We start from the raw sequence: 26955 nt of genomic DNA, 5'->3' as shown, positions 1-26955 counted from the left end.
AGTGCTGGCACTGCTGCTCCGGCGTGCGCCCCACGCGCTGGAGGACAGCCCGGCGAAGGTCGGCGTAGGCCAGCCGGTGGTCGGCGGGGAGCTGTAGTGCGGCTAACTGCACCTCTCCCATCAGGAGGGGGAGGAGGCGCACCGCGCACTGCTCCATCGGCCACCCCGAGGCTTCGGCGACCTGCTCGAATAACGCGATGAACGCCTCGGGGTCATCCTGCGGGCCCATCTTAGTCAAGGTGATGGGAGATGGGCCCGCTGCCGGGGCGCTGGTGGACCCCGCCAACGCGAGGAGGCGCCGGAACGCCTCTCGGTCTTCCTGCTGAGCCAGCACCAGGGCTTCGAAGCGGCGCTCCTGCTCCTTCCGGAGCGTGACGAGTGCCTGGTGCTGGCTCTGCTGAGCCGTGGCGAGGGCGTGGACCAAGTCCGCGAACGGGGAGGATTCCATGGGGCTGCAGGACCGGTGCTCCACCTGTCCCGGGTTTCAGCACCACTGTAGCGAGTTCAATGTGTGGGTGGAGCACAGAAGATGGCAGGACAGAGATCAAGATGCAAACGGCTTTTATTGCCAAACTTTTCAGTCTAACATTTAATCCAAACACTCGGAGACTGACTCGCGCAACCGCAGACTGTAATCTCCTCTCAATGACTCCCCTCTGCTCTCACTCTCCCTCCTTAAGTAGGGCGCGGTTTACTGGGGAGAACACACACAAAACATAGGTTAATCACACTCAGGTGTAGCGATTCTGCCACTTACCTTCCCCAACTCCGCCCTCCTGTCACAGACCGGCGCTTGACCACGCCCCCGCTGCCACAGATATATAATCCGTTAACAAATTTTTCCATTGAGATGTGTACAATATTCCTTGATTTCCAGTTCATGAGGATTGTTTTCTTGGCGATAGTCAGCGCTACTAGCAGTGTTTTATTGCATGAGGTGCTTATATTGATTGCGGTTGTATCACCAAGTATACATAGGGAAGGGGTTGCTGGGATGTGACAGCCAAGAATGGTAGAGAGTGATTCTGTGACACTTAACCAAAACCTGTTGATTGGAGTGCAATGCCAGACAGCATGAATGTATGTGTCTGGGTTATTTTGCATGCAATGAGAACACAAGTCAGAGTCAAAGCCCATTTTATATAGTTTCTGTGCAGTGGAGTGAAATCTGTGAAGTACCTTTATTGTATTAATTGTAGATTGCTATTTTTTGTCATGAGGTAAATGTTTTTACAGATTTGGGTCCAGAAGTTGGCACCGGGAGTAATGGACAAATCTGATTCCCATTTGTGATATGGTAGGCTTAAAGTTTTTTCTAAATGAGATATAATTTTGTATAATTTGGAAATAATTTTTTGGGGGGAGGGAATGTTGATCAACTCCATGATTGGTGAGAGGATGTCTAGGTTCGCTGTCTGGATATTAATTTTAGCTTGGATAGATGATTTAATTTGTAGGTATTCTAAAAAGTGTTTACCCTCAATGCTGTGCTTCTGGACCAAACAAGGGAATGAAGCCAGATTTTTGTCTTGAATGATGTGATGAAGTTGAGTGATGCCCTTGCCTATCCATGTGAGAATATTGGGTGTTTTTTTGTTGACAGTGAAATCAAGGTTATTCCAAATCAGGGTGCGATTTGACGGTGCTACAGGTGAATCAGTGATGTGATAGAATTTCCACCAAGCTGTCAGACTAGATGATATTGTTAGCGCTTTGAAGGATGGATGTTTTTTTAACTGACTGACTACAGAAAGGAAGGTCTGAGATCTGAATATCCTTGCAGATGGTTTGTTCTATGTCTAACCAGGTGTTGTCTGAGGGGGTGGGATGTAACCATTTGTATATGTAACAAAGCTGGTTGGCCAGGTTCAATGAAGATAGTAAATAATAAAGGGGAGAGTGGGCATCCCTGTCTAGTTCCCCGGTACAGAGTGAAACTGTGTGATGTTAGTCCATTGGTGATCATTGTGGCTGAGGGTGAAGTGTAGAGGATTTTAATCCAATTAATGAACGATTCCCCGAAACTAAACCACCCTAATGTGGAAAACAGGAAATTCCAGTTGACCCTATCAAAAGCTTTTTCGCATCAAGGAGTTGCTATAATGTTTTTTTCTTGTATATTTGGAGTGGTACATTATGTTAAACAATCTGTGGGTATTGGAGGAAGAAATTCTGCCTTTAATGAAGCCAGTCTGATCTGGGTGGATAATGGATGGGGAGACCTCTTCTAATCTGTGCGCTAACGTTTTGGTGATTATTTTATTGTCGACATTGAGTGGGAGATTGGCCGGTAGCTGGATGGCATTGTTGGATCCTTATTGGGCTTAAGGAGAAGTGAAATTGAAGCTGTGGTGATACTAGCTGGAAATCTTTCTTTTTGTTTTGATTCATTGATCATCCTAATAAAAAGTGGAGCCAAAATAGGCCAAAATTGTTTGTAGAACTCAGCAGGGAAGCCATCCGGACCTGGTGCTTTATTATTAGGCATACGTTTAAGAGCCTCAAACAGTTCTTGTTGAGTTATAGGTGACTCTAGTTTATTTGTTTGGTTTTCATTAAGTTGTGGTAAGTTGATGCTGTTAAGAAATGAGTCAATGGCATCCTGGTTGGGGTTTATTTCTGAAGAGTATAGTTTATTGTAAAAATTGTCAAAAACCTGATTTATTTCTTCAGGTGAGCTGGTTAGCTTCCCTGCTGAGGTCTTTATGACTGGGATTGTTGCTTTTTCTATGTTCCGTCTGATTTGATTTGCTAAGTATTTACCTGATTTATTGCTATGGTGGAAATTTTCTTGCCTTAAATGATGGATCATAAATTGAGTTTGTCTATTAAGTATTTCATTGACTTTGAATTTACATTTCCTTAGTTCAGTCTGCGTTTCTTCTGTTGGGTTGCTTGCATCGATCTTTTCCAATTGTTTAATTTTATTATTTAGTTCTACTTCCTGTTCTTTTTTCTTTCTTTTTTGTATACTGAAAATGAGATTATTCTTCCTCTAATCACTGCCTTACCTGTTTTCCACAGAAGGGGAGGAGATGATCCAGAGGAATCATTCATTTCTAGAAAGCATGCCCACTCTCTCTTAATAAAACTGTTAAATTTGGGGTCTTGCAAGAGGGAAGTATTGAAGCGACATCTATTAATGCATTTCTGTGGGGGGGGGTCTGTTCCATTTGACTGTTACAGGGGCATGATCACTAATGACTATGGGATGAATTGTTGAATCAGAGATATTTGGCATGATAGAATTGCTGGTGAGAAAATAGTCAATGCGGGAATAAGAGTGGTGGACTGGTGAGAAAAAGGAGTAGTCTTTAGAGTCTGGGTGCTGAAGCCGCCAACTATCAACAAGGCCAAAATTGCTCATGAACTGTTTTATTGTTTTTGTGGATTGCCAAATTCATTTGTTTTTTGAATGATCAGAGCTGTCTGTTGTGGGGTCTAAAACTGTATTGAAGTCGCCTGCAATTATGATGGGACAGTCAGATAAAGTTGAGATGGAAACAAAAAGGTTCTGAAAGAAAACTGGATCATCTGTGTTAGGGCCATAAACATTAGCAATTGTAACAGGGGTGTTGTTAATTGAAATGTTTATAATGATAAAATGTCCTTCTGGGTCTGTGATAGTGGTGTTATGAGTGAAAGAGATTCTTTTGTTAATCAACATACAAACTCCCCTCTGTTTTGTGTTGTAATGTGCTGAAAACAAGTAACTGAATTGTGTTGATTTGATACGGGTGTAATCTGATTCTGAAAGGTGAGTTTCTTGTAAGAGGCATATGTCAGCTTTTAAATTATCCAAATGATTTAAGACTTTGATCCTCTTTGCCTGAGATCCAATCCCACGGATGTTCCAAGTCCGCAATGTAAGTGATGCCATGTTATGATCTTAAAGGTATGAAAACGTGTGATGAGAAGATGGGCTGTGTGCAGAGCATTTTTTAACATAGTTACTGGGAGACCAAATGGTCTCCCAATGGCCAGATTTGGTCTCCTAGTCAATGCCAAACCAGCTTCACTGGGAGACCAAATTTTAAACCAAGTTATGTCTTATCATTTGGTTCAATCAGTTGCAATTAATTAACCAAGTACCATGTAAGTATACATTTAACAAGGAAAACGAAGCTCTATGTTATAAGATATACACACAAGATCATGTTGGTTAAGAAAAACAAAACTAAAATTTGGTTACTGAGATGGCTGATGTCAGAATCTGATGTCATTACTGTGTAACTTTGAGTGTCTTCGACATAACATTTGTGCTTGGTAATTGCTCTTGATAGCTGTGTAGTCACTGTAGTGTGTTTGTCTGTATGGTGATTGGTGAACCACTTTGCATCACAGAATATGCCGCAGCGGTGCAGCCGCATGGACTCTGGGGCCTGTGATTGTATTGCCCAGACCAGTTGGTCTCCTAGTGGAAAATCCTTAAAAAATGCTCTGTGTGTGTGTGTGTGAGGGTGTGAGCAAGCATGTATATGGCTTAAAAAGGAGAGGGGGGAAGAGAAGGAGAGGGATAGGTATGTAGCATAGCATATGTATGAGTTGTACAAGAAAGAGGGTGGGATAGATACAATGAATAAAGAGGTAGAAATCTGGTTCTGGAATGGTGTCAACATGATAATTTCCTGTTTAGTATTAAAAACAATCACAATTTAAATTCAGCCTATAGACATATTGAACAAAAATAGACAGGACATACGAGCCAACATATATAGGCACAACACATTGAAATACACTGAACATTGAGAGAAAAAAGTGAGATGGCGTGAACAGAAGGAAAAGAGAGAGAGGCGTAGAAAGAGAAAAAGGTGTGGAGACAGAGTTCGATGCATCAGAGCCAGTACAGTAAGTTAGGGGGAGGGGAGGGTGACAAAATTACAATCAAGATAAATATTGGCATGGGGTATGAGCTGCTATAACCAGGTGGTGATATTGCGGTCGCGGTAGAGTGTTCCATTGACATACAGCTTATCGACAGACAGTGTGGCTCATTTACCTTCTTGCCCAAGTTGTTTCATTATAGGCAAGAGGGCTCTTCTTCTTTCCTGGATTTCTCGTGGGAATTGGTCGTTTAATCCATATGATGTGCCTTTCAGTTCTTTTCCTTTGCTTTTAATGAGTTCTTTGTGCTTGTAGTGTTTGAATTTGGTGATTATCGGAGGTGGCTTTTTATTGTCTTTGGAAGTGAGACGGTGGACTCGATGAAAGGTAATCCTGTTAACTGCCTCTGGTGGGCTTTTCAGGGATGACTGCATGAATTCTTTAACAGCTTTCTCCGGATCATCGGGCATAGCTGTTGGTAGTGGGATTCCTGAAAAAATGAGGTTATCGCGCATGCTGCGACATTGGAGGTCTAGTATTTTTTTCTTTCATGATTCTATTTTCGCTAGTGAGATGAATTACCTGGTTGGATAAGTTTGTGACATTTCCTTTTAGTTCACTGTTTTCTAATACGAGTGTGTCAATCTGTGATTGAGAGAATGCGAGACTGGCTTTTAATTCCTTGATGTCCTCATGAAGATGTTCAAGTATATCAAGTTTGTTGTTTATGGATTCCAGTAAACTGACCTCAATGGATGTGACCTTAGCGGTAACGATAGCGGGGGGTGTCTCTGGAGCCTCGTCTGTCTCAGTTGACCAGTCGCGTGTTGGGCGTTTCTTGCTGGGTTCAGATGTCATAGTATCCGGAATGAAGAAGTGGCCATCGGAAAAGGTAAACGGATTGTCCAGTTCTTGTTGAGAGGTAATAACCAGTTTAAACAGAAGAAAAAGATTATTCTTGTAGTCCTGTGTTTACAAACGGTATTCAGCATGTCGCCATGTTGGATCTCACCCAAAGTCTCATGATAGTCTCACATCGACCTGCAAGTGTGACTTCAAAACCGTTACCTTACATTCGTAACTTATCATTCAGGACTGGAACATTCCCAAACAAAATGAAAATAGCAAAAGTTATACCTCTGTATAAATCTGGAAACACACACCTCTTCACAAATTACAGACCTGTCTCTTTACTTCCACAATTCTCCAAAATTCTTGAAAAGCTTTTCAGTAGCCATCTGGATAAATTCACTTATAAACACAAACTACTCACAAACAATCAGTATGGATTCAGGACAAACAGATCAACTTCACTGGCACAAATAGATTCGGTTGGGGAAATAAGTTCTATAGATCAGAAACAGCATGTATTTGGAGTATTTGTGGACTTAAAAAAGCATTTGATACAATAAATCATGACATTTTACTCAATAAACTAGAACGGTATGGCACCAGGGGTACGGTTTTACAATGGGCGAGGAGTTATCTAACAGACAGAAAACAATTTGTGCAGCTGGGGGTTATTGTTCAGAATGTTTGGACATTATTTGTGGTGTCCCCCAGGGGTCAGTGCTGGGACCTAAATTGTTTATTTTTTAGATCAGTGGTTCTCAACCGGGGGGGCGCGCCCCCCTGGTGGGGTGTGGAGGTACTCCAGGGGGGTCGCGAGTAGGCTTCATGTATGGAGGAAAAAAAAAATCTGGGGCTAACAGGCTATAGTAGCTAAGCAGATGCAACACATTTACCCATGTCAAAATGCAGGACATTGGACTATTACATACAAATCAATACTATTATAAAATCTATCATCAATCTATCATAAAATCTTGTGTGTAGGTTATTTTAAGCCCGTGACGCGAACATGATGCAACGTCACGTGAGTGAGTCTGCATACCGTGGCCACCGTGTGAGTGCTTGCCACACACACACTAGTCTGGTTTCTTGCCGAGTTAACTCGTGCTGACTCTCGCTAGTCTACTATCATCAATCCATCGATACAGCGCAAAACTCAAACAGTCTTTTTAAAGACTACTACCCCACACTGTATTTTTGCTTTCCCCATTTCAGCTCTACCCAAATAATTTGTTGTTTTTGTTGTTTTCTTACTGCTAGTCTACTACCCCTTTGCCTTTTTCACCCTGCGTGTGAAAAATCCAACTGTCCCACACACACACACACACTAACACACACACACACACTCACACGAGTAGTAAGTACACCATTCACACCTCGTTAAAATTTGCAACTATAAAATCCCCGAATAAAGATATCGATCGTGTTTCTCACTGATAAGCCCCATACGTTCCCTCTGGTTAGCCCCCTTAGCCTACTACAGACTTAGCCTACTACAGACTTATCGTTACAACTTTATTACACACGTTTATTCACAAATACTTTAACAAAATGGATAGATTTCTTGTCAAAAAACCCAAGACAACTGACGTAGGTCTACCACCAGCTGCGAGAAAGCTTCAGAGGTACGATGAATCATACCTGCAGTTTGGTTTTACTGTCACCTCTGATCTTCGTCCTCAGTGTGTCGTGTGTGCCGAGGTGCTGGCAAACGAAAGCATGAAGCCATGCAAACTTAAAAGGCACCTCGAAACGAAGCATGCTGGCCTGAAGGACAAACCGCTTGAATACTTTCAAAGAAAGCGTGATGGCCTGCATCAGCAACAGGCAACAATTTCCGTGCACAGCACTGTATCTAAGCAGTGCCTGGAGGCATCATATGTGGTGGCAAAAAGAATAGGTAAGCTAGGCAAACCGCACACTGATGCCGAGAAATTCGTTTTGCCAGCTGCGCAGGACATGTGCAGAATATTCTTCGGGGATAGTGCAGCAGCCAAATTAGGCACCGTGCCACTTTCAAATGACACAGTTGCTCGGAGAATTGCTGATATGTCCAATGATATCAGAGAGCAATTAATACAGTTTATTAAAAATAGTCCATACTATGCCTTGCAGTTGGATGAGTCTACCGATATTGCTGGACAGGCACAGCTTCTTACATATGTCAGGTATGTCAGGGATAAATTAATTGAGGAGGATGTCCTTTTTTGCCGCCCTCTTCAGTCACACACAACTGGAGAGGCCATCTTCAATGTCCTTGATTCATTTATTCGCGAGAATGGGTTGGCGTGGGACCGATGCGTTGGCTTGTGCACGGATGGCGCACGAGCAATGACGGGCCGTGAGCAAGGTCTAGCTGCTCGCGTTAAGCAGGTAGCTCCACTTGTAAAATGGACCTATTGCATGGTTCATCGCGAAGCACTCGCTGCAAAAAAAATGCCGTCTCTGTTGGAATCCGTGCTGAACCAATCAGTAAAAATGATCAACCTCATCAAGTCACGGCCACTAAACTCTCGCTTGTTTGAGGTCCTCTGTCAGGAGATGGGGTCAGAGCACGAACAGCTGCTTCTGCACACTGAGGTTCGCTGGCTGTCCAGGGGGCGGGTGTTACAACGTTTGTATGAGCTGCGAGATGAGGTGAAGCGGTTTTTGACACAAATCAATTCAGACCTGGCGAAAAATCTGGATGACCCTTTGTGGCTGGCATGTCTCTCTTATTTGGTCGATATATTTGACCGCTTGAATGGCTTGAACCTGTCTTTGCAAGGCCGAGAAACTCACATTTTGCTTCTCGCAGAGAAAGTGGATGCCTTCAAGCAAAAACTTGACCTCTGGTGTGGCCGCATCAGTCGGGGGAACTGTGATATGTTCCCAAGCCTTGCAGACTTTATCAGTAATGCAGGCACTTCCCATGATTTCTCATCTGTCTTTCAAGCAGCGTCAGAGCACCTGTCGGTAATGAGAAAACAGTTTGCAGCATACATCACAGAGGATTATCGCTCTTTTGCATGGGTTCGAGATCCATTTGTGTGTACTGCTGACGAACTTCCAGTTGACATGCAGGAACAGCTTATTGAGCTGAAGAGTGACAGTAGACTTAAGGCAGTCTTCACCTCATGCCCTCTTTCGACATTCTGGGCAGCATTGATGCAGGAGTACCTGCAACTGTGTGACGTAGCCTTGAAACTGCTCATCCCATTCGCATCGACCTACTTGTGTGAGGCAGGATTTTCAAAAATGACTGCGCTCAAAACGAAATATCGCAATCGTGCGCAAATTGAGGATGACTTGAGACTGTGCTTGTCAAACATTTCGCCAAGAATCGACGATCTTTGTAAGGCAAAGCAGGCTCAGGTCTCGCATTAACGCAAATGCAGATCACAAAGGCACAGTAAAAAGTAAAACCTAAATTCACGCCTGGTCCCAATTCCCAATGATATCAATAGCCAGCTAATGATAAGCCTAATAAAATACCTAATAAAAACACTAATAATAATAATAATAATAATAATAATAATATCAACAACCAACAACAGCAATAATAATAATAATAATAATAATGCCTGAAAGAACATAAGTTTTGTACTACTGCCAACAGCTTAGTAATGATAATAGGCCATAATAATAATTATAATAATTATAATAATTATAATTATAATAATGCCCGAAAGCAGATTAGAAATGTGGTGCTACTGCCAATTATAACAATAGCCTAATAATAATAAAAGGCCTATGTATTTCTATGGAATGGATAATGCTACTACTGCTGCTACTGCTACTACTACTACTACTACTACTACTACTACTACTAATAATAATCTAGCCCAGGGCTATCTATCTATCTATCTATCTATCTATCTATCTATCTATCTATCTATCTATCTATCTATCTATCTATCTATCTATCTATCTATCTATCTATCTATCTATCTATCTATCGGTCGATATAAGGTGCTGTAGGTCGGGTGGCGTCACTGCGGGTGAGTGTGTTTGGGGGGGGATGGGGCGGGGCGAGAAGAGGGGCCCCCAACTGCAATGAACCAGCTTTGGTGGGGCCCAGGTTGCAAAAGGTTGAGAACCCCTGTTTTAGATTAATGATTTATGCCAGGTATCAAAACGGGAAAAAACGTTTTATTTGCTCATGCCACAAATCTGTTTTGCTCTGGTACCAATTTACAAAAACTAATACAAGACATCATGACAGAATTTAATAAATTAAATTTATGGTTCAATGGAAACAAATTATCTTTAAACTTAACTAAAACAAAAATAATGCATTTTGGAAACTGAAGAAGTAATATAGAGATAAAAGTTTCACTGGATGCCGTTGATATTGAAAAAGTAAATTAAACCAGATTTCTTGGGCTGACAATAGATGATCAAATTAGCTGAAATTCATACATTAAACATGTACAAAAAAAAGGTTCAAGGAGCATTGCAGTATTAAACAGAGCAAAACAGGCTTTGGATCATAAAGCACTATACTTTCTTTACTGTTCACTAGTTCTTCCATATCTCACTTACTGTGCAGAGGTTTGGGGCAATAACTACAACCTTATAGACCCAGAGTGAGAGCCATCAGACCAACACAAAAGGAGGTACGTGTGTGGCCAGAGGGGGCCTCCTATGCTTTGAAAGACTGTTTTAGCACTACACACTGGGACATTTTCAAAGAAGTAGCCACTTACAACGACCACATAGACTTAGCCCATGTTTACATTAGACCGTATCAGCGGATCATCAGATTAACGTTTTTAAAATGATTAGGGTGCACACAGCAACACCAATACACGATTTGCGTGCACACAGCAACACCAATACATGGATACGCTCGGCTCTGCAGGCATCCTGCGCTCCAAATCACTCCGCCCTGAACAGCGAGTGCCCTCTGGAGGGTGCGCACTCCGGCCTTGCACAGCTCACAGAGCGCGCGAGTGAAGTGCACAACCAGTGATTCGGGACTGAGCCGCTGTGTGTGTGATCCCAGCGCATATCACTTACCACTTGCAAGTGGAAGGATGGCAAGCCTAAAGACAATCATAACTACACAATGGACAGTATTTGCATCAGTATTTACTTTTACAATTTACTTTAATTAGTATTTAATTTTTAATTAGTATTTACTTTTACAATTTAAAAGTATTTTATTATACTTTTATACTCTTTAATGAAAGGTGATACAAGGCGGAAGTCCGCGCCGTTTTTCAGCAGTCGCGTCACATGACCAACGCCAGCGAATCAGGAAGGTGGATGTCACAGTGACGTTGTCCAATGACGACGCCAGCTAGAGCTCAGCACAGCGTATCCGCGTATCTCAATGTTTACACAGCACCGGAGCTGACACGATCTGGATTGAATATGTGGACCCTGGCGGATTCCCGTTTCCCGGTGTTTCCAGGCGGTTTAATGTAAACGGACAGTGCATCCGCGAAGAAAATGAGACAGATACAGTCTAATGTAAACTTGGCCTTAGTGGAATACACCAAGGCCATCACAGCATACATCGCTCAATGCACTGATGATGTCACTCACTGCAAAACAATCACTGATCGTGCTAACCAGAAGCCTTGGCTGACAGGAGAGGTTCACAGGCTCCTGTGGGCTCGGGACGCAGCTTTTAGGGCCGGTGACACCGCAGGTCTAACAACAGCCAGAGCCAACCTGTCCGTTGGCATCAGGGAGGCAAAATGTCAGTACAGCAATAAAATATCTGGACACTTCAGCAACACCAGAGATGCACAGTCTCTCTGGCGTGGCATTCAAACCCTCACAAACTACAAACCCCCACCACGGACCTGTGAGAGTGATATCACATTGCTAAACTGCCTAAATGACTTCTTTGGACGCTTTGAAACACAAAACAACACACCAGCACAGAAGACCCCCCCCCAGCTGAGGCTGTATGTCTGGCTCCAGCCAGCATAGAGAAGACCCTCTCCAGGATCAACCCACATAAGGCAGCTGGACCAGACAACATACCTGGTTGTGTTTTGAAGGACTGTCCCATGAAGCTCAAGGATGTCCTCACTGACATCTTTAACATCTCCCTGAACCAAGCTGTTGTCCCCACATGTTTGAAAGCTACAACCGTAATTCCAGTGCCAAAGAAGCCCCTCCCATCCAGCTATAACGACTATCGGCCCATAGCACTGACTTCCATCAGAGCGACTGGTCATGCAGAACATTAAGTCCATTCTCCCTCCCTCTCATGACCCATTCCAGTTTGCAGATAGGTCAAACAGGTCCATAGAGGACACTATCTCCGCTGCTCTCCACCCAGCCCTCACTCACCTGGACTCAAAGAACACCTATGTGTGAATGCTGTTCTTGGATTACAGCTTGGCATTCAACACAATCATTCCACAGCAGCTAATACAAAAATTCGGACATTTGGGACTCAACACCTCTCTTTGTAACTGGGTGTTGTACTTTCTTACAGGGAGGCCATAGAATGTTTGGGTCGGCAGTAACACCTCCAAGGACCATCATGCTGAGCACAGGGGCCCCACAAGGGTGTGTGCTTAGCCCGCTGCTCTTCACCCTGCTGACCCATGACTGTGTACCAATCTACAGCACCAACCACATCATCAAGTTTGCGGATGACACGACTGTGGTGGGCCTCATCACTAAGAATGATGAAGCCAACTACAGGAATGAAGTGAGCCAACTGGTCCAGTGGAGTAAAGACAACAATCTCTTCCTGAACATGGAGAAGACCAAAGAGATTGTTGTGGACTTCAGAAGAGGTCACTCACAGCATCCCCCTCTGACCATCGATGGTGCTGCAGTGGAGTGGGTGAGCAGCACCAAATTCCTAGGGGTGCACATCACTGAGGACCTCTCCTGGTCCAACAACACTGCATCGCTGGCCAAGAAGGCTTAAACTCTCCTCTACTTCCTCCGCAAACTGAGGAGTGCATGAGTCCCACCCCCCATCATGTGCTCATTCTTCAGGGGCACCATTGAGAGTGTCCTCACTGGCTGCATCACTGCATGGTACGGAGGCTGCAATGCCTCCTGCCGGAAGACTCTGCAACACATAGTAAACACGGCCAGCAAGATCATTGGTACTCCTCAGCCCTACCTTACAGACATCTATCACTCCCATCTTACCCGCAGAGCCATCAGCATCGCTGGTGACACCTCCCACCCTTCACACTCACTCTTCAACCTCCTGCCCTCAGGGAAAATGTACCGGAGCCTCTGGGCCCGCTCCACAAGACTGCTGAACAGCTTCATTCACCAAGCTGTCAGGATGCTGAACTCTGTCCACTACATACCCCCTACCCCTGGTCGGTAACATATTCATTCACACAAGAAACTCTATCACATCTGTTTGCACATCACACCACAATAATTTGCACTACTGTTCATATACACCTCATAAGCTGCTCTTCTAGCACCTTCTCCATTACAGATATTGTACTGTATTTGCACTACTGCTATTATGTACATTGTTTGATTTTAGAGTGTATTTTTATCTATATTATCTATATTTATAAATATTTATATATTGAGGGTTTTTTTGTAATCTTTATCTGTTTTTACAAGTAAGGTGAGAGAGAAACAGCATTTGGATTCTCCTATATGTCCTGGATATAGAGCGAATTGACAATAAAAAATCTTTGAATCTTTGAACCTTCTGCAAGAAGGTTCTGGGTTCGAGCCCAGCGACCGATGTCGCTGTGTGGAGTTTGCATGTTCTCCCCGTGTCTGTGTGGGTTTCCTCTGGGTGCTACGGTTTCCCTCCACAATCCAAAGACATGCAGGTTAGGCTAATTGGTGGCTCTAAATTGACCGTAGGTGTGAAATGTGAGTGTGAATTGTTGTGTGTCTCTATGTGTCAGATGACCTGGTGACTTGTCCAGGGTGTACCCCGCCTCTTGCCCATAGTCAGCTGGGATAGGCTCCAGCTCACCCGCAACCCTGCACAGGATAAGCGGCTAGAGATGATGGATGGATGGTTTTTATGAGGTATAACACTGAAGAGTGTGTTTTTAAGTATCACAGGTGTTTACTGTTTGCTTATTTATGTCATTGTTAATGATTTTTATGTTTGCCTTTTGTTACGGTGGGGCAAAAAAGTATTTAGTTAGTCACCAATTGTGCAAGTTCTCCCACTTAAAAAGATGAGAGAGGCCTGTAATTTTCATCATAGGTATACCTCAACTATGAGAGACAAAATGAGAAAAAAAATCCAGAAAATCACATTGTCTGATTTTTAAAGAATTTATTTACAAATTATGGTGGAAAATAAGTATTTGGTCAATAACAAAAGTTAATCTCAATACTTTGTTATATACCCTTTGTTGGCAATGACAGAGGTCAAATGTTTTCTGTAAGTCTTCACAAGGTTTTCACACACTGTTGCTGGTATTTTGGCCCATTCCTCCATGCAGATCTCCTCTAGAGCAGTGATGTTTTGGGGCTGTCGCTGGGCAACACGGACTTTCAACTCCCTCCAAAGATTTTCTATGGGGTTGAGATCTGGACACTGGCCACTCCAGGACCTTGAAATGCTTCTTACGAAGCCACTCGTTCGTTGCCCAGGTGGTGTGTTTGGGATCATTGTCATGCTGAAAGACCCAGCCACGTTTCATCTTCAATGCCCTTGCTGATGGAAGGAGGTTTTCACTTAAAATCTCATGATACATGGCCCCATTCATTCTTTCCTTTACACGGATCAGTCGTCCTGGTCCCTTTGCAGAAAAACAGCCCCAAAGCATGATGTTTCCACCCCCATGCTTCACAGTAGGTATGATGTTCTTTGGATGCAACTCAGCATTCTTTCTCCTCCAAACACAACAAGTTGAGTTTTTACCAAAAAGTTCTATTTTGGTTTCATCTGACCATATGACATTCTCCCAGTCCTCTTCTGGATCATCCAAATGCTCTCTAGCAAACTTCAGAGGGGCCTGGACATGTACTGGCTTAAGCAGGGGGACACATCTGGCACTGCAGGATTTGAGTCCCTGGCGGCATAGTGTGTTACTGATGGTAGCCTTTATTACTTTGGTTCCAGCTGTCTGCAGGTCATTCACTAGTTTCCCCCGTGTGGTTCTGGGATTTTTGCTCACCGTTCTTGTGATCATTTTGACCCCACAGGGTGAGATCTTGCATGGAGCCCCAGATCGAGGGAGATTATCAGTGATCTTGTATGTCTTCCATTTTCTAATAATTGCTCCCACAGTTGATTTCTTCACACCAAGCTGCTCACCTATTGCAGATTCAGTCTTCCCAGCCTGGTGCAGGTCTACAATTTTGTTTCTGGTGTCCTTTGACAGCTCTTTGGTCTTGGCCATAGTGGAGTTTGGAGTGTGACTGTTTGAGGTTGTGGACAGGTGTCTTTTATACTGATAACGAGTTCAAACAGGTGCTATTAATACAGGTAACGAGTGGAGGACAGAGGAGCCTCTTAAAGAAGTTGTTACAGGTCTGTGAGAGCCAGAAATCTTGCTTGTTTGTAGGTGACCAAATACTTATTTTACCGAGGAATTTACCAATTAATTCATTAAAAATCCTACAATGTGATTTCCTGGATTCTTTCCCCCCATTCTGTCTCTCATAGTTGAAGTGTACCTATGACGAAAATTACAGGCCTCTCTCATCTTTTTAAATGGGAGAACTTGCACAATTGGTGGCTGACTAAATACTTTTTTACCCCACTGTATATATTTGTATGTATATATGTATGTATATTCATATACTGTATATACCTTATTTATATTAGATTTCACATTTTGAATTAGCAAATTGTTTATGTAAAAAAAAAAATTAATATATAATACATAATTAATATTGATTTATGGATGGGGAGGGATTAAATAAGTTTATACTTCTTCCCACTCTTTTTCGAATGTGTAAAGTAAATCATTATGTGTCTTGCTGTCCTTTTTATGTGCTTTTTGTGTGTCTGTGGTTGAATGTCTGTTTGCTTTTTTGTTTTCTTTTCTTTTTACATGTTCGAAATAAACACATCAATTAGCAGCTGGCTATACGATGGACATGGGAGATGTGGCGGGTCGTGTGCCTGGCGGTTCTTTCTGTGGAGGACATTGAAGACATCTACCTATTCGGAACCATGATTACAGGACTTTTGCTGATTGGATTAGGCATTGCCCTGGTTTATCGAGGAAATCAGAAAACAGTGACAGCTGTTCAAAGCCCCATAAAGCTGCCTGACATGATTGAAGCGGTGGGTAGAGCTGTCGGCACTCAGACTGTGGCTATTCAGAACTTGACCCGCAATGTGGATAATATCTTGGAGAAGCTTTCGGCTTTGCAATGGAAATTAGATCGTTTTGGAGACCAAGATGGACATGGACATGTGGCGTAGGCGTGAAAAAGAATGCGTCTACTTGCTAAGACCAAACAAATTCCAATCTTAACTATTTCGGCTCCCTAGCCAGTACTGGCCTTGGCAAGGTCGTCGCTGGGGCAAAAATTCCCCTGGAGAACACTGCTGTTAGACTCTCTCTTTGAAATTCCTTCCCCCATTCCCCGCAGTCGCCGCTTTTCACCCCCAGTGTGACAAGCGGGTGCGTGACCAGCGCCCTCATGGCTGCAGGAGCGGACGGCTGCTTGCTTGCGCTGGGTTACCTCTACCTCCTCCCCTCCCCCCACCACCCCTGATCGCCCCCCTTCCCCCCTTCATGTCCCGTGTCATGATGTAAAATGTACTTGTGTTTTCTTGTGCTTATGTGCTGAGGTTTTTTAATGTTCCCACACTGTACTCCCGCAGGAGCATAGAGTGGGGGTGTCTTTTTTTCTCCTCTCCTTCTGTTCTCTGTAATTTCTTTTTTTCCCTGTCTTCCTGTACTGCCCCCCTCTGTAAGGACAGGTTGATGGTCAATTTCACTGGTAAAACAGTGATAATAAAGGGTTCATTCAAATCAAAGTCAAATAGTCCTGTAGTACTGGATATGGAGGAGAGCAGGAAGGAGAATCCTGACAAAATCAAAACCAGCAGAAATAAAATCCTCAACCCAAATAACAGCCCAGAGTAAATAAAGATTTATTCATGGACTGACAAAGTAAAATTTATGACATTAGTGACCGAGGTAGTCAAGTGTTCAGCAGCAACTGGTAGAATTTCAGTCCTTTTTACAGTTTTTACAAAAGACAGGATAGTAGAGTAATATTTACAGTAGAGTAACATTTACAGTAGAGTAACATTTACAAAGGCTTCCACAATAAAAAGGAAGAATATGAGCAGGATATATAAAGTTTCTAAGACCTACAGGATGTTATTACAGGGCTTTTTGTTTTTGTAAAATTTTTCTTTATCTTCTTCTTGTTCTTTTGGCTGCTCCCAATTAGGGGTCGCCACAGCGGATCTTTTGTCTCCATTGCTCCCTGTCTTCCGCATCCTTCTCTACCACATCTGCCACTTTCATGTCCTCTCTCGCCACATCCATGTATCTCCTCTTTGGCCTTCCTCGTTTTAGTTTGCCTGGCAGCTCCATCCTCAACATTCTCCTTCCAACATGCTCTGCATCTCTTCTCAGGATGTGCCCATACCATCTCAGTCTCATCTCTCTTAGCTTAATTCCCAAACTCTCCACATGTGCTGTGCCTCTGATATGCTCATTCCTTATCCTGTCCAACCTTGTCACTCCCATCGCAAACCTTAACATCCTCAACTCCGCCACCTCCAACTTTGCCTCCTGTCTCTTCGTTAAGGGTACGGTCTCCAATCCATACATCACAGCTGGTCTCACTACTGTCTTATACATCTTACCTTTCACTTTTGCTGGGACTTTCCTATCACAAATGACTCCCGAAATCCTTCTCCAGCTGCTCCACCCTGCCTGCACTCTCTTTCTCACCTCACTATCGCAGCCCCCATTTTCCTGCACAGTTGACCCCAGGTACTTGAATTCACCAACTTTCTTTACGTCTACTCCTTGCATCTTCACTACACTCTCATCCCCATTCTCATTGATGCACATGTATTCTGTTTTGCTACTGCTCACCTTCATTCCTCTTTGTTCCAATGCATACCTCCATCTCTCCAAGCCCAACTCAATCTCCTTTCTACTTTCACCACATATCACAATATCATCCGCAAACATCATGTTCCATGGTGACTCTTGCCTCACTTCGTCCGTCAAGCTATCCATCACTATGGCAAGCAAAAAAGGACTCAAAGCAGATACTTGATGGAGTCCCACCTTCACCTTGAACCATTCAGCTATTCCAACTGCACACCTCACTGCTGTTTCACTGTTCTCATACATGTCTTGCACCACTCTAATATACTTCTCATTCACTCCACTCTTTCTCATACAATACCATAACTCATCTCTCGGCACTCTATCATATGCCTTCTCCAGGTCTACAAACACACAATGTACAGCTTTCTCTGGCCTTCTCTGTACTTCTCCATTAACATTCTTAAAGCAAAAATTGCATCTGACGTGCTCTTCCTTGGCATAAACCCGTACTGCTGTTCACAGATTGCTATCTCTCTTCTCAATCTCGCCTCCAATACCCTTTCCCATAGCTTCATGGTGTGGCTCATCGATTTTATTCCTCTGTAATTACTGCAGCTCTGTACATCTCCCTTATTCTTGTATATTGGGACTAGCACACTCTCCATTCATTTGGCATTTTCTCATTCTCTAGGATCTTATTAAACAAACAATCTCGTTAGGAACTCCACAGCCATCTCACCCAAACATCTCCAAGCCTCAATCGGGATACCATCTGGTGCAACTGCTTTCCCAATCTTCGTTCTTTTCATGGCTGCCCTCACCTCATCCTTACTAACCAACTTTGCTTCCTGATTTGCTGTCTCCAATGAATCTGACCTTTTCTCTCTTGGATTCTCCTCATTTAATAAATCCTCAAAGTACTCTTTCCACCTTCTTAATACACTCTCTTTGTTTGTCAGCACATTTCCATTTGAATCTTTCATCACTCTTAGCTGCTGTACATCCCTCGCTTCCCTGTTTCTCTGCCTAGCTAGTCTGTACAGGTCTTTCTCTCCTTCTTTGGTCTCCAGTCTTTCGTACAACTCTTAACATGAGGAATGAAAAGAGAATTTTTCTTTATCTCTTGTTAAAATACAGATATAAAGATCATATGTCTGTGTTACACACTGCAGTCCAGTTTGTGACAGTAAGAAGTTACACACTCTGCTAAATGCAATTAGAAGAAGAAGAAGAAGAGGAAGAAGAAGAAGAAGAAGAAGAAGAAGAAGAAGAAGAAGAAGAAGAAGAAGAAGAAGAAGCATGGCTGTAGCTCCTCACCTGTGAAAAAGAAAAACAGGGAGAAAAATATTTCACCACAATCTTATAGCTGGACATTAAACTGCACTTGACAATGGAGACAAATATCAGCTCTGATCTGAGATTTAATGTGAGCTCAGGCTTTTCTGCTGGATTTTCACTCCACACACACATTTTTATTCCATATTACACTGTAAACATCATCATGTCTTACTCTCTCTCACTCCAGCAGGAAGACACACAGCCACAGTTTAAGAGTTGTTGGAGGAAGAATCTCCTTCAGAGGCTGAAAAACATTCAAATCTGTCACAAAGTGAACTAAACACTGCTAATAAATAATGTAGTGGTTTTAAACATCATTTATGGATCATAAAGGTTCACTTACAGGGTTCGGGGGGGACAGGTCTGAATCCTGAAACACAGATGATGGACAGACAGTTATTATAAAATCTCAGTGCTGTGTTTGGCTTCATGAGATAATGGGTTCATATCAGTTTATTGTCTTGTCTAATTTATAAATGAAAATTAAAAATATGCAAAATATTCATCAAATCCTCTTAGAATGAGAAAGTGTAAATCTGTTCTCTGAAAACTTCACATCTGCCTCCTTCCTCCGCTCACCAGAGTTCCTCTTCTTCAAGAACACAACAGCGACAGCAGCAACGAGAGCCACAAGGACACCAATGATGACTCCAATCTGCCCTCTACCTGTTAAATCAGCACAGAGTCTTTATTCTCTGCTGCAGCAGTAAATCAGCTTTTACCCTCTAAATCTGTAGTTTTATTCAGACCTTTTGCTACTTCTAGGATTAAATCCTTCTCCAAGCTGCTGTGCTGAACCACGCAGGTGTATTTGTGTTTCTGCAGCTCCTCAGCTGGGACTTTCAGAATGCTCCTCTTCTGGAAGCTTCCATCCTGGTTGGGTAATGTCTCATTGAGCTCAACATCCTCAATCACATCCTCTCTGTCCTTCTGCCAGGTGATATTCAGGGCTTTGGGGAAGAAACCTGTAGCATGACACACCACCTCTGGAGAAGGTGAGTGTTTGTGGAACAGTGACACCTCGGGACGAACTGCAGAGACACACAGACATGAATATTTTTTTAAATTGTAAGTTAAATGTTATTTGTCATAACATTTTCTGGCTGCATGAATTATTAAGATGGAAGTATAAACATTAAAGAGTGCAGTATTTCTCCTGTACTCCAGTGGTCATTAACCTGCTGCTTGTGATGTAGCGGTCGATCTCTGAGGTATTTTTAATAGATCACAGGACATTTTACAATAAAAACATGCAATGTTAAAATATTCACAGGTTGGCTCCGTTTGAATATGGCTGATTTCATTTTTGATTTCTTATTAATTTTGACACTAATGTTGAACGCTTCAATGGAAAATTTAAATGCAAATGGAATTCTATCATTTCATTGCGGTACCATCTTTGTGAACACATATAGGAAAAGAAATGGAAATTTGGGTTTGGATTTTTATTTTACTTTTATTTTTGGCGTAAACAAAACTCCCATAGTGCATTATCTGTGTGTGCGTGTGTGTTATTAGTGTGTGCACAATGTATGTATAAGATGTGTGTTTGTTGAACAGCTGCAGTTACAGTAACAGAGCAGATCACACACTTTACCTTTCCTCTCCAGAGTCTCTCTACCGTAAGACACAAGGTTCTTTAACCAATCAATACATTCATTCTCCAGGTAGTTCTTATAGTATTTAGCTTTAGCGTCTGTAGGATCCCACTTCTTTATAAGTTCTCCAGCTTGAGGTTTAACTCCAGTGCAGGTTCCAGTTTCCAGATCCAGATTCATGAAATCTTCTCCATCATAACTGTACAGATCATATCCTCTAGTGGTGTTATCATCATTGAGCTCACAGCCAAGCATCCACTGGAGTGTGTGAACTCCTACACACACACACACACACACACACACACACACACACACACACACACACACACACACACACACACACAATGAGGTAAGATCAGATGAGCTGACTTTCCTTCTACACTCTCTATTCAAACTGCTACACTGCGTTTTTCTACTCGTCCTTTTTACATTTTGTCCTTTGTAGTAGAACAATGTTACTGTCAGTAAAAGAATATTTAATAATGTGTGTTTTGTGTCCTTCTACACTGCATGGATTCACAGCTCTGTGTGTAAAGTAAAAACACATTCGGATCATTTTAATCTGTGGCCCAAACTGTATAATGGACACTCAGTAGTTTGCCTAAATAGAAAAAAACATTAAAAGTGTAGAGAGAAGCTCTTTAGTGTGAGAGTCTGCGGTTTGAGACAAAGCCCAAGGGTTTGTGACTCTGATGATATAATGATCTGCTGCTGTTTAATTGATGTTACAGAACCACTGTGTACTACTGAGAATACAGAACGTTATTTTGCACATCAGTATTGTTCTGTGCTCGTTTGTGGATTCACAATAAATCCTGAGATGATGTCAGAAAGGAAACTGTATTTCTGTGTTACTTTAACAGGTTTATTACACAGAGCGGTTTCACCAGCTTATTAAACTGCCAGTGTGTGTGTGTGTGTGTGTGTGTGTCCTTGAGATAAAAACTGAGTGTGTTTCACTCTCACCTTGAGTCTGATTAAAACACTCCATTATGAGACCCAATCTGACTGTGAGTCTGTAAACTTCATTCTGCATACGTTCTGTCTCTGAGTTCCAGTAACATGGATCATCAGCGCTGATGTTCTTTGCCCACTCTGTCTTTGGGATCGCCTTCTTGTTGTTGGTGTCATAGAACACAAACTGCTCTCCATCCACCAGACCAACAGCAGTGAATTCTGTGAAATTTATTCCTCTGACAGCAGTGTACTGGTACTGCAGAGTGTGTGAGCCTGTAAAAGGGTAAATAGTTTCAGTAACTCATCACAGATAAAGTAAAACTATAAAGATACATAAATTCTGCAAAATTCAGGATGATTTCACCAAAATCCCCACCAACTGACTGAGTTAATAAGACCACCTAACCCTCTCTCTTTCTCAAAGATCACGTGTGGAAGTAAATAAGAGATGTCAGTTTCTGATTTAAAAAAAGCAAAAAAAAATCTAAAAACAAACAAACAAAAAACAACAAGAAAAAACCAAGATGTTTTTGCATTTTCATTATGGATTATTGATTGTAACACAATTATAAAACATCTATTTAATCCATTGTAGATGAAGGGATTAGAGTTGGAACCCAGACAATGTCAGATCTGTTTAGTGACACAGGCTGCAGTGTTTATTATCAACAGCAAGATAAAATCAAGCTGCAACAGAGATTGGAGGATCCAAACACCAAGAGTGTGGCAACGTTATCTGCACGTCATCCTCATGTGCTTCCATGGTAAAAGTCATCTAAAACCAATAAACTGTGTGTGATAGGAGTGTCACTTCCTGTTAGCAGTAAAAAGTGCTATTACTCTGTTGGTATGTTAAAGCAGGAGGAACGGTGCTTTTAATAACAGCTCCATCACAGGATGCACTGTGGAATAATTCAGGAGTAATTAGTCGTTCACTCAAGATCTCCTTAGTTCTTTAATTTACTTGATGCAGACCAATTATTTGACTCTTCTGAACACAGTAACATCTGTTCCACAACCAAAGACACATCTTCCGGCATGGTTGTTTAAGAAATGCGTTTCGTTCAGAAACTGTCATAAAATGTACCATTCAAACTGTCAAAACAGTGTAAACATGGTGTTTGAAAGTATCAGGACACCATTTTTTCCTGTGTAATGTTAAATTTTTTTTTTTACTCTTTTACCAAATACTTCCAGTCATTAATGTACATTAATGTCAACATTAGCAGCACCGGAGCACCCCAGGGCATGGTGCTGGCCCCTCTTCTCTTCACCCTGTACACCATGGACTTCTGCTACAACTCGGATCTGTGTCACATTCAGAAGTTAGTCGATGACACAGCCATCGTGCGGTGTATCAGGGACGACAGATGCCCCTTTTCCACCAAAGCAGTTCCAGGGCTGGTTCGGGGCCAGTGCTTAGTTTGGAACCAGGTTTTCTGTTTCCACTGACAAAGAACTGGCTCTGGGGCCAGAAAAACCAGTTCCAGGCTAGCACCAACTCTCTGCTGGGCCAGAGGAAAGAACCGCTTACGTCAGCGGGGGGGCGGAGTTGTTAAGACCAACAACAATAACAAGACAGCGAAAGATCGCCATTTTTAAGCGACGAGAAGCAGCAGCTGTACAAACGCAAAGTCATCCATTATTATTATTATTGTTGTTGTTGCTGTTGCTTCTTCCGTGTTGTTTTTGCTTCGATATTCGTGCCAAGGTTTATGCAAACGTAGCGATGTAACTGACGTAGACAGCGACTTAATGACGTATACAACAACGTAACTGACGTATACAGCGACGTAATGATGTGTCTTCCCTTAGCACCGCGAGCTATGGAAAAGCAAACTGGTTCTCAGCTGGCTCGCAAGTTGAACGAGTTGTGAACCAGCACCAGCCCCGAACCAGCCCTGGAACTGATTTGGTGGAAAAGGGGTAAGAAAGGAGTATAGGAGCCTGGTGAGGGACTTTGCCGTTTGGTGCAACAGGAACCATCTGCAGCTCAACACCTTGAAGACTAAGGAGCTGGTCATTGACTTTGGGAGGTCCAGACCAAGGTCACGACCAGTTCTGATTGAGGGAGTCGAGGTGGAGGCTGTGGATTCCTACAAGTACCTTGGGCTGTGGCTGGACAGCAAGCTGGACAATGTGCAATATAATGTGCAATACCCCTCCTGCTAGATTTTTTTTCATATCTTATTTTTTTATATTTGTATATGTTAATACTTAATTTATCTAGAAGTTTTCTCTATTTTCTATTCTCTGTTTATCCTGTAATTATGCTGCTGGAATTTTAATTTCCCTGAGGGAACCCTCCCAAAGGGATCAATAAAGTTTAATCTAATCTAATCTAATCTAATCTAATCTAATCTAATCTAATCTAATCTAATCTAATCTAATTAAAGACCAGCTCACTGTACATTAATAACTGTACATTAATGACCATTATATCTACTTCTCATGCTATGAAACTGCTGTTAGCTTACTATAAAAAAATTTAAATATTTCCAGTTTGTCAATGTTCATCATTATAAAAAGCTCAACTGACCAAACCTCAGATCTTTTTAGAGAATATTGATAAAGTGGACACCATTACTGCAAAGTTTTTTAATAGATCAAAAACTATGTCCGTGGCATTACTCAGACCACTTCAGGATTCTGCCTGTATTATTAAAGAGCGGGTCTCAAGCAGGGACGCTGGGACTTTTTCTGTAAGGGGGTGCTGTAAATGGGGAGGGGGGGCGGGGCATGGGGCATGGACTACTTCACCCATCACATTAATGCTCATTAGACTGATTTATTAATGACCATAACATAAGGCTTTAATTATAAATGATCAAATTATCACAGTATTTAAGAAGTATAAAGCCTTTCTCTTTGAAGAAGAGACTCCCAGTTTCTGATACCAACTTGTTCTTGACAGCTGGCCTGCACCAGTACTGGAAGAAGTGTTCAGATCCTGTACTTGAGTAAAAGTAATACCACACTATATAAATCCTCCATTATAAGTAAAAGTCCTGCATTCAAAACCTTACTGAACTAAACGTATGAGAGTCTTATCACCAACCTTTTTACTTAAAATATCAAAAGTAAAAGTACCCTGAGGCAGTAGGGGGTCACTGTCATAAACATTCACATCTGTGTGACAGTGAGTTTTCCAGTGAATAAAAAATGTAATGTGAAAAGTAACTAGTGGCTAAAAGTGTCAGACAGATGTTGTGGAATATTTGCCTCTGTGATAGAGCCTCATGGAGTAGAAGTATAAAGCTGCATAAAATATAAATACACACACGTAGGAGTGTGGAGGATATGGCAGCACCGCCCCCCTTCCCTGACAGCAACCATTTATCTACAGGGTCCTTTTACCCCACCACAGGGTGGAGATCATTATCATTTCAGACCACGTCACTTTTTACACCGTCCTTGGTGAGACTGGGCAGCATTAAAAACGCTGTTCCATGAGCAAATGGAGTGCTGTTTATTTCACTGCTTCATACATGTCGAAAAAAACCTGTATAATGAACCTCCAAAATCCTTATTTCCCTTATAAAATCCTTATAAGATGCAAAAGAAAATTTGAATGATAATTAACAATTATATATCCCAGTAAATTTTATTCAATATTAATAACAATAAACCTTCAGAATAAATGCAAAACTCCAAAACCGTTTGACAAAAACACAAAGTGTCACTCTAATGTTCTGAATTGTACTCCATGGCAACTTTTTTTCGCGCTCAGCACCAAAGCTTCACGAGGTTGCACGTCACAGCAAGTGTCTGTGTTGATGTTACACTGCAGTAGGCAGGTCAGTGTGTCTGCATTCAGGTTCTTTCTGCTCTGTGTCTATCTCCCTGACTTGAGAGAAATCTGTCTCACAGTCAGCATTACTGTGGGGTAAACAGAGCACTGCCCCTATTACTCTCCTCATCTGAGGGAAAATTATAATCAACAATGCATATCATAATTCATTTATTTCATAATTGTCCACATGTGGAGAATCAATCAACAGACACGTTTTGTTATCCCGCATGATATTTTTCCTCTGTTGCCAATTATAAATGTTAAATGTAATGCATTTGGTGGCTGAGGCACAAATTCTGCCTTCTTATAGTTCTCTCTCTGTGAAGCTCATTGAGATACAGTAACATCAGGTCTATGGAGCGGAACACTGTGGATTCTTTAGTCGAGGTGCTGGTGACTGGCTGCATGGATGGAATGCGGAAATGTGCACAAACCTGTCTGTCTGGTGCTGCTGCTTGTGTGTAAGCCCTGACTGTGGCCTCACTGTGTGATATCTTACGCTTAGTGCGTTTATGGAGGCTAGCCTGTGAACCTTATATCTCTATTCCATGAGCTGAATATCTCACTTTGTTTTTAACACAAAATGGTAGTATAACAGTCGTGGAGTGGCTACTGAGCATGTGTGCGTGTGTGTATGTGTGTTGGCAGTGTGACAGTAGAAATGAGAACGACACTCAGAGAGCTCAGACCTCCACCAAGGCCAAATGTCGCAACATGAGGGACAAATAAACTGAATTCATCAAGCTGCCCTGTGATTCAGATCCACTCTGAAATGTAACAGGTTCCTCTTTGGCCCCTGCTACACCTTTCCACCAAGTTTCATGAAAATCGGACTGGTAGTTTTTTTTTTTGCATAATCCTGTTTAGAGACAAACACACAAACTGAAAACACAACCTCCTTGGTAGCACATTAAGGAGAAACCCTCAATTCCAGAGCAGAGAGAAAAACCTCACTGAAAAGTCAAACAGCTCAAAAGAAAACCTCTGGAGCCCCTGATAAACACCTTCAGTACCATATTACACTTCTTTATTCCCCGGAGTGAGCTGTGTAATTTACACTCTGTCACTACTGACACACACACACAGAGCTCACACAGCTTTCAATGAGTTGATATTTTACATTTCTAAACTCACCTGCTGATGAAAGAGGAACAGAAAACGGGAGGAAAAGCAGAACTTCCGGAACTGTCGAGCTCCATGTTACAGTCCCAACATTTCCCAGCAAAGAGGCAAAATAAACAGAAATAAACAATTTCATAACTAAACTTGAGTAAAGTCCTGTCTATAGGCGGTAACACATTGGAAAGAAGGCAGTGTGTTAGATCTTTAGACTGTCGGTAAAACTACCACTGCATATCTGCTGCTGATCTACTTTCATTATCTTTCTGCTCTGAACAGAAATTTCAAAATAAAGCTGAACACCACACTACACACATTAATTAACCAATTTCAGGTCTCTGTTTAAAAAACCCACACAACAATTACAGTCAAAGTATAGCTGACCATCTGAAACATTTTTACTAGATTGTGAAAATTGATCATATGGATATTTTTCCTGATAGAAACACTTTAGAAAACACATATCTGAGACAGTAGGGGAAGCCATAGCGTAATGGTTAGAAAAACAGCTTTAGGACCAAAAGGTTGCTGGTTTGAT

The 26955-nt window shown here is 42.2% G+C and overlaps 1 protein-coding gene across 4 annotated transcripts; it reads right to left on the bottom strand.

Moving 5' to 3' along the window:
• Nucleotides 1-617: 617 nt before the first annotated feature.
• Nucleotides 618-26651, bottom strand: LOC132872848 (BOLA class I histocompatibility antigen, alpha chain BL3-6-like). Of its 4 annotated transcripts, none has more exons than XM_060907949.1 (8): nt 26433-26651; nt 21515-21778; nt 20548-20823; nt 19700-19981; nt 19530-19616; nt 19294-19320; nt 19123-19194; nt 618-694 (listed from the first exon to the last, which is right to left on the bottom strand). In XM_060907949.1, the coding sequence occupies exons 1-7, from the start codon at nt 26554-26556 to the stop codon at nt 19160-19162; spliced, it is 1095 nt and encodes a 364-aa protein (XP_060763932.1). In that variant the 5' UTR covers nt 26557-26651; the 3' UTR covers nt 618-694; nt 19123-19159. The 4 variants fall into 4 exon arrangements, with proteins under 4 accessions (XP_060763932.1, XP_060763933.1, XP_060763931.1 ...); XM_060907950.1 differs by lacking the exon at nt 618-694 and adding an exon at nt 16525-16623; XM_060907948.1 differs by lacking the exon at nt 618-694 and adding an exon at nt 18849-18929.
• Nucleotides 26652-26955: the final 304 nt, after the last annotated feature.

The sequence above is a fragment of the Neoarius graeffei genome, chromosome 24, assembly GCF_027579695.1.
Source record: "Neoarius graeffei isolate fNeoGra1 chromosome 24, fNeoGra1.pri, whole genome shotgun sequence".
In the NCBI taxonomy this organism is placed as follows: Eukaryota; Metazoa; Chordata; class Actinopteri; order Siluriformes; family Ariidae; genus Neoarius; species Neoarius graeffei.
Note: the sequence above shows the minus strand (reverse complement) of the source record. Positions and strands in the feature narration are given on the sequence as shown.